This window comes from Ctenocephalides felis, unplaced genomic scaffold (assembly GCF_003426905.1).
Source record: "Ctenocephalides felis isolate EL2017-DRISC unplaced genomic scaffold, ASM342690v1 CF-g0.4_SCAFFOLD_01886, whole genome shotgun sequence".
NCBI lineage: Eukaryota > Metazoa > Arthropoda > Insecta > Siphonaptera > Pulicidae > Ctenocephalides > Ctenocephalides felis.
This window is the reverse complement of record NW_020538040.1, coordinates 33,381,441-33,389,442: the sequence shown is the minus strand read 5'-3', so window position 1 is coordinate 33,389,442 and position 8,002 is coordinate 33,381,441. Positions and strand designations below refer to the sequence as shown.

At 28.6% G+C, this 8,002-nt stretch overlaps 1 protein-coding gene across 2 annotated transcripts; it reads left to right on the top strand.

Moving 5' to 3' along the window:
• The first annotated feature begins 6,392 nt into the window (after positions 1 to 6,392).
• Positions 6,393 to 7,558, top strand: LOC113377689 (transcription initiation factor TFIID subunit 12-like). Of its 2 annotated transcripts, none has more exons than XM_026618082.1 (3): positions 6,393 to 6,608; positions 6,681 to 6,875; positions 7,015 to 7,558. In XM_026618082.1, the coding sequence occupies exons 2-3, from the start codon at positions 6,702 to 6,704 to the stop codon at positions 7,336 to 7,338; spliced, it is 498 nt and encodes a 165-aa protein (XP_026473867.1). In that variant the 5' UTR covers positions 6,393 to 6,608; positions 6,681 to 6,701; the 3' UTR covers positions 7,339 to 7,558. The 2 variants fall into 2 exon arrangements, with proteins under 2 accessions (XP_026473867.1, XP_026473868.1); XM_026618083.1 differs by having other exon boundaries at positions 6,408 to 6,608; positions 7,018 to 7,558.
• The last annotated feature ends 444 nt before the right edge of the window (positions 7,559 to 8,002 follow it).

Genomic DNA, 8,002 nt, shown 5'->3' with positions numbered 1-8,002 from the left:
AAATGGAGCTCTCGATCAAATGATTCGGTAAAACCCGAAAACGGCTAAACCGATTTGGCCAGTCTTAGTCTTGAAAAATTCGTGCCAATCCAGAGATGGTCGGAAAGGTGAGATATTGTTTCAAAATCGCGTAGAAACTTTACATTTTTACTTTGAAAATTTTTGTAGAGGCGTAATTTAAATAAAACAATGGACGGTGGCTAATACGTGAAATGTCAAACATTTTTGACAGATGATGTTCAATTACATTTAATAGGATGTTTTTCTTGAATATTATTTAATTATGATTAAACTGTAGTAAGTAGTTTTGTTTGCAGTTTTATTTATATACAAAAACATTAGTAAACGGGCCGCAAGTGTTACTAGAGGCTCAAAATATCAACTTTTTTTGAAATGTTAATATGTAAAATGCACTTTTTGGCATATTTTTCTCAAACATGGTGCTCTCATTTGTATAATTATATACTCATTGATATTTATAAAACTTTTTCTAGGTTATATTATTTTTTATTTATTTTAATTAAATTCAGAACCTAAATTTGGTATCGATCAAATGGACATTTTGTCGAATAACATTTTCCCAATTATAATTTTCCAGAATTTATCGAAGAATAGTTAGTAATATATAAAGGTCCGGGGTTAAAAAGGTCTACCACTGATGTGTCAAAAATCAGTAAAGTTAAGCATTGTTTAACAACAATATTTGAAAGTAGAGGAAAATGACGTATAACCAGCTAATAACCTTGGTTTGAAAACGGTAATCTTTGAAATGGGGGAGATGAACGGTAATCTTTGAAAATCCATAATAAAAGTATTTTCTTCCGTTGGTAGTTTTTTAGCATTAGTTAAAAATGTAATTATTTTGTAAAATACCTTTAAAATTATAATAAGGCTTTAAACCTTTTTGCCACCTGCCCGTTACAAGTTACCCCCCCTATAGGGTAAAAAGGTCTAGATTACAAATGTTTGAAAGATATAAAAAATCATGTTCGTTTGATATGTGTTATTTGTTGCGATATAATTGTTATGATTTTCGAAATATAGTTTATATTTGTTCAAAGTCAAATTGATATTAATTCATCGAATGTTATTTGACTTGAATGTTGTTTTCAAAAAACAGGTCAAAGAAGAAGTACTTATAAGTATTATAATTCATTTTCTATCTCTCCTCGCAGAAATATAAAAAGTTTGTATAAGCTCAGTAGTATTATTTACAATTATACTTGAAAAACTTGAAACGTAATCAATAAGTCGAAAGACCAAAAAAATACTCGGATGGATTTACTATGTTTTCTATAGAAAGTATATAAATCTTCCAGTTTGATTGTATTGACAAAATATGAACAAACTGATGGGGTTTATGGTTTTTATAATACTTGTTTAAAATAATTTGTTTTGAATATACCTTACTTAGCAAAACAACGTTTTCCGGGTCAGCTAGTATATTATATAAGGCGGGCGAGCGGTTAAGTCCCGGGTTTGATACCCACTTTGAGCAGCCTGTTGTCAGGCAGCAGTGACAACGATTTTCAGTTGGAAATATAGATGGTAATATGTTTCCAAGTGAAAATAGCCCTTAATAAGGCATTGCTGCATCAACAAAAAATGTCAGTCCTATTAGATAAATTCTAATAATACAAAATCATCAAATATTGATGGATTAACCATTGTGTTACAATCTAAGAATACGTAGTTTCACCTTAGCAGCTTACAGGGCTTAAGGTTCTGATTGCTGTTAAAATATATATATTAAAAAAATTAATACCTGCAATATACCTGCGATTTTGTTCGCGTGTAATTTAACAAAAAAATAAACTTTTTTTTATTCTTATTTTAATTGTCTTTATTTTCGGATTTTTGTATTAGCTTTATTGAACAATTTTTTATACGCAATATAAGGTATTGTGTAATACTTTATTATGTTTTTAAACACATTTGACTTTCTTAACATAATTAGTGTAAATCTGAAAAATGAAAAATCAATCCTGTATACAAAACCACCTAATAATTATATCCAAAATAATTGACCTATCTCAATATGAATATTGAACACAAATGTAATTAATTTATGTAGGTAGTTATAAATATTACTTAAAGGCAAAAAATAGTAAAAATGTAAAAATAGTTTTGATATTTATATGATATAATATATAACAATTTTAAAATATTTTGAAATAAAATAATAAGTTAAGGCAAAATGTAAAAATCACAAAAAAAACTAAATAAACTATTTAACTTTTTGTTAAATTTCACGCGGATGAAATTTTGGGTTTAGTCATTTTGTCTAAAATAAAAGTAGATTACGCCCAATTACGTCATCTATCCGCCTAAATAGTTCATTCAAATTCGGTCCAGCTGTTTCGGATAATAGTCGCAACTGGACAGACAAAAATTTAAAATAACCTGGTATATACCTATATCCTGTGCATATTTATGTGCATGTAGTAAAAGGTTCTTTTAATATTACAATTAGACTCTCCAATTTTATTTATATGTTAGATTTTCAAAAGTTATTCTCGCAGCATTCCATGTTTTTTTGCTGAATCGGCAGTACAAATAAATATGATTTTATATCATTATTATCTGAAAACCAGTTCCTATCCCCATTACAAGTACTATGTGATGAAATTCTCGTTTGCCTACTTTGACAATTTCCCAACAATATTCAAGCATACTTAATAGAGTAATTATGAAATAGGCTTAATAGGTCCGCAATATCAAAGCTATTGCTGATTAAATTATATATGATGATCTATTTTATCGTAATTAAATAAAAGCTGTACAAACCTTCATGATCGAGTACAGAGAATAGCATATTTCTCACAGACGATAGATATATCCGATATTCCCTTTCTATCATGTGGGCGGCAAACATTTTGACTGAGAATTTGTTAATGATTGAACAGAACGGTATAGTAAAGCAAAATTTTATATATTATGCATATCCAGTTAGGTTTGAATTTTGTTATTTAAAAGTCATGGCCCTCTCTGTTTTACCCACAGATTTTATGATTTAGTTCATAGCGTGCGCGATTGGTTCGAATTTTTTTTAACTACGTGTAAGTGGCATTTTGCTTCACGACAAGTTGCACGAACTTTCCGGCACGTGTAAAAAATCGACTTGTGAGAAACAGAAACTATTGCATTCAATTTAGACTAATTTCCAAAACATGCGATAGTTCGTTCGAGAAATTGTTTATATAATACACATTATTAAAAAATCAACATGGGCCTAATACATACACAGAGTGTTTCTAAGCGCGCAGCGATTAATCCAGGCTTTAATTAATTTTTTTAATTAAACCACTCGAGGAACATTAGAGGACTACTCTAATATTTTAGTATGTTTGGACCAGAAACCCAATGCCAAACAAGGTCTCACTAAAATCGCAAAAAAGTTTAAAATCAATTACGAAGAAACGAATTGACCGATTTATTCCAAAAACTTTTCCAATTACGATTTCAAAATTAACCACGAACGGCTCGGCTGATTGTCGCACAACACAATGAGCTAGCTATTCCTCATTGTGTTACATGGAATGGGTTTTAAATTTTTGAAATAGGTTCAGCCGTTTTTGAAAATGTCGATGAAAGGTGTAATAAACATACAAACACATAATTTTTCAAAATTTGTTTCAAATAATTAAGAATGACATGAAACGTCGAGTAAACATTAAATTCCTGAAAAATAAATTACAGATTAATTAATTAAATATATATTAATATATATATATATATATATATATATATATATAAATTATAAGCGAGTAATATTTCAAATATAAGCTATGAAATTAATTTGAAAATATATTAATCTCGGTTAAATTATAGTTTACTTATGTATAACCATAAACCTTTGAACTTCTAGAAATATAACTTATGATTTTTTACAATATCTGCTACAACTGCTAAATAATATAACATTTAGTAACATAAGTGAATAATAACATAAATATAAATAAAATAGAGTACAAAACAAAGTATTTTCATTAAAATGATATCCGTATTATGGTGATTTAATATAAAATAAAAGCAAATAATGATAATAATAAAATTAATAAATAAAATTTGTAAGTAATAAAAATAATACTAGAAAAACAATAAAGTAGACTAAAAGCAATAAGTGACAAATAATAATAAACATAACAAAATAACAATGTTAGAAATAATAAGTTAATAATATAATAATAATAATATCAATATTATCGTTTACAAATGGCATGCGCGGTATATTTGAATACATTTTTCATTTGCTCATAACAACCCGGTGAGTAATGGGTAAGAGTAGGTCGACCATTGTTTGACCCGGCGGGTAACGTATGGGTCTAAACCCACTGGGTTATAAATTGGCCCATAATGGGCTTATAATAACCCGGTAGGCTGTAAATGGAACCAAACAGGTCGATCATTGTTTGACCCGTGCTGTATGGGTATTTATGAGATCATTGGGAATTTTTCGTTTTAGCCTGATTGGGCGCACTTCTGAAAATACTTTCTGTGCCAGTTTAGGTGTTCGTTAATTCTTCTCTTATAGTTTTCTGATTTATGTTCAATTTCTTCATTTACTATCATCATGGTGCTGTTTATACGCACATTGAATATAAAAAGAAACAAATCCAACTGAAAATAAAAGATTTTTACTGGCTTTTTGGGAGGAAATCTGAAATCTCTCCGATAACAAGGTACTTCTGTACAAAACTATCATAGTGCCCATTTGGACTTATGGAATCGAACTATGAGGTTGCTATTGTAAATCAAACATAAACATTATTCAAAGGTGCCAGAACAAAATTCTGCGTATTCTAACTAATGCGCCTTGGTATATTTCGAACTTTTGCCTACATAAGGATTTGAAAATCTCTACAGTCAACGAAATGATCAAAATCAGAAGTTCATCTTTCAACAATAAATTATTCTAGCATACAAATCCTATTATTCAAGCGATTCACAGACGATTAAGCAAGAAATGGCCTTCCGATCTACCAAACACCTGGCCCAATGTCTGCACGCGCCCTGACTTAGTACGCGGCATACATCATCACTTCATATTTAATTTATGTTATTATTTTTGTATTCCTGTTATTATTTTATTTTTATTTCAACTTTTTTAATGCATTATCAATTTATTGTATTTTTCTGTATTTTTTCTTTTTTTTTGGACATATCAATTTTGTAAATAAGACATTAAAGTCTTGATTAACAAAAATAAATTATAACAAAAAAAAATTGCTGTCCTGGATATTGGCTTTTTGGACGGGAAAATTCATTAAAGTAAATAATTAGCTTGTTTTTCGTCGTCAGTTCGGATCGTTTATTCAGCAACCATAATTTAAGAAATAGAAGAAAAATATAATGCAAAGAGGGACTAATTATAAGGTATGGAGGCGTTAAAACCATAGGTAAACAAGTATGGTAAAAACTGGCGATAAAGGTATTAAATATTATAGTCATAGATAAATAAACTATCAAATTATAGTTAAATTGTCGTTAGATAACAACAATTTACTTGATGTCAAAATTAACATATTATGAAATATCATAGAAAAATTGGGTAGTTGACTAAAATATCGTAAAAACTGTGCAAAACGGTTAGTAATTTATCTTGGCATTCGGTGAGCATGCGTCCAGGTCTTATATTTATTTATCTCTTGTTCATTTATGAATACATCATATGCTTATATTGTCTAGGGAAATTCTTGAGATAAGAAAGTATAGAAGTCGTGGCAGAAATTACATAATTTTTCTTACATTTTTGTTCAAATAAAACTATCATATTTCTGTTTACATCATACAAAAAATTATAAAAAATGCATGGTGTTGACAAGTTAGTTGTATAAATGTTAGTGCCAATTTCTAGTGTTGTGTACACTTCTCTAGATGTAACCTACCAACGTAATATCCACTGATGATGACATTAAATTGAATGTCGAAACGTTTGGAATTAAAGATTATTTTATAAATCTTTGCCTTTTATTTGTTTGATGTATCGCCCTCAAAAACTCACTCATATATTTCAACATCAAAATTAACTACTAAATCATATATATATATATATATATATATATATATGTGTGTGTGTGTGTGTGTGTGTGTTTATTTACCTATAGCATATGATCTTTTTTATCTATGAATAATTGAATCAATTTGAATTACAAGCAACTACACTGCATTATGTTTACTTATCTATGCAACTACAAGACGTGTCGTTGCGGTTACAGTCACTGCGTGGCGCTGCTTTAGGTGAAGTGACAGTTAGGAATTATGTCCACTCTCTATATAATATGAAACGTGTACTATGAAAATATAGAAAACGTATGAGCAGAACGACCAGAACTCATCTATCAATTGTCAATATTTTTTGTATTTATTTTTGGCGCAATATATTTTCCTCTTTATGTTTTTGTATAAAAGATCACAGTTTATATTTTTATAAGCAAAAGTGTATATTATATGTGCGTAATGCGCGTGTAGGAATAAATTATTAATTGGCAATATATTTCACGGCTTTATTTGTTATTTTATATATTTAATCTATATTAAATTGGCAATTAGAAAATAATATACTAATTCTGTAAATATATTTATTAGTCTCATTTCCATTTTTGAAGGTATAAAAATGAATTATTTAAAATATACTTTACTTAATAGACATTCAATTAACCCATGGAATTGTTTCTCAGTTCTCTGAAATTCAAAAGGAAATGAATTCTCAAAGTTCCACTATTCCGACACCCACAACTGGAGTTCAGAATATGCACCAACAGTGTGTTGGGCCCACGACAACTTCTATGATGAATTCTGGAGTATCTGGAACTGGTGGAACTCTACCTATAGGCACTCATTTAAGTGATAAACCACCTCAAGCAATACACTATGTAATTTCAAACCCAATTTTATAGAATATATATATGCATATAGATTATATTCTGATCATATAATTAGAATATGTGTGTGTCTGCTATGATGATAAATGTATTTTGTGACTCCATGAAATGATTCTCACTTGCCTTTTAGCAGATATTGACAAAATCTAGACTTCAAGATTTGGTGAGGGAAATAGATCCAACAGAACAGCTTGATGAAGATGTAGAGGATCTATTGTTGCAGCTTGCCGATGATTTTGTAGAGAGCACAATAAATGCAGCATGCCTTTTTACAAAACATAGACACAGTAAAATAGTTGAAGTAAAAGACGTACAACTACATCTAGAACGAAATTGGAATATGTGGATTCCTGGCTTTGGAACAGATGAGCTAAAACCATACAAACGATCTACAATAACAGAATCTCATAAGCAAAGAATGAATTTAATACGAAGGTCTTTAAAAAAATACTAAATATTGTTAAACATTTGATTATTGTATATATTTATTTGTAGGATATGTTATGAGTGCTAAAAATTATTTCAGGGATTGTTCTAGCGACTTTAATTTAATATTTTTGATACAGAAATGCTTCAGGAATAGAGTTATGAACATTTGTTCACTTTTTTAATATTATTTATTTTTAATTGTATGAATATATGTATTCATATATTGCATATTTTTTATCACTCATATGCGGAGACAAGTCTTTAGTTTGTAATTATTCTAATTTAATTTAAAATTCATATTGTGTAAATATAAACATGACATGAGCGTTATATATATGTATATATATATATATATATATATGTATATATATATGTTTAAAACCATCTGATTTTATTAGTATTATAATTAAATATTTGGCTGTATTATCAAAGTGGTACACATATATAATACACGCTCATGTTTGAATCTGTACATATACAACACATATTGTTGTTCATTGTAAGTTGTTAAACATCATGCCTTGTATTCAGAAAAAATTGACATGCAACAGTGATATCTATTTTTACTGAATCCTGTTTTTAAAGTGCAATGAAAGATTGCTACACTGTAACTTCTTTTTGAAAATTTGAGGGAACATAACTCATATATTATGATTATTACTTTATATTTATATGTATATATATATATA

What these genes read in the sequence shown, in the direction of transcription:
- LOC113377689 (XM_026618082.1), top strand. Translation starts at nt 6,702, where the DNA reads ATGAATTCTCAAAGTTCCACTATTCCGACACCCACAACTGGAGTTCAG. An exon ending in CACCTCAAGCAATACACTAT is followed by an intron (nt 6,876 to 7,014) that starts GTAATTTCAAAC and finishes CTTGCCTTTTAG; the next exon opens with CAGATATTGACAAAATCTAG.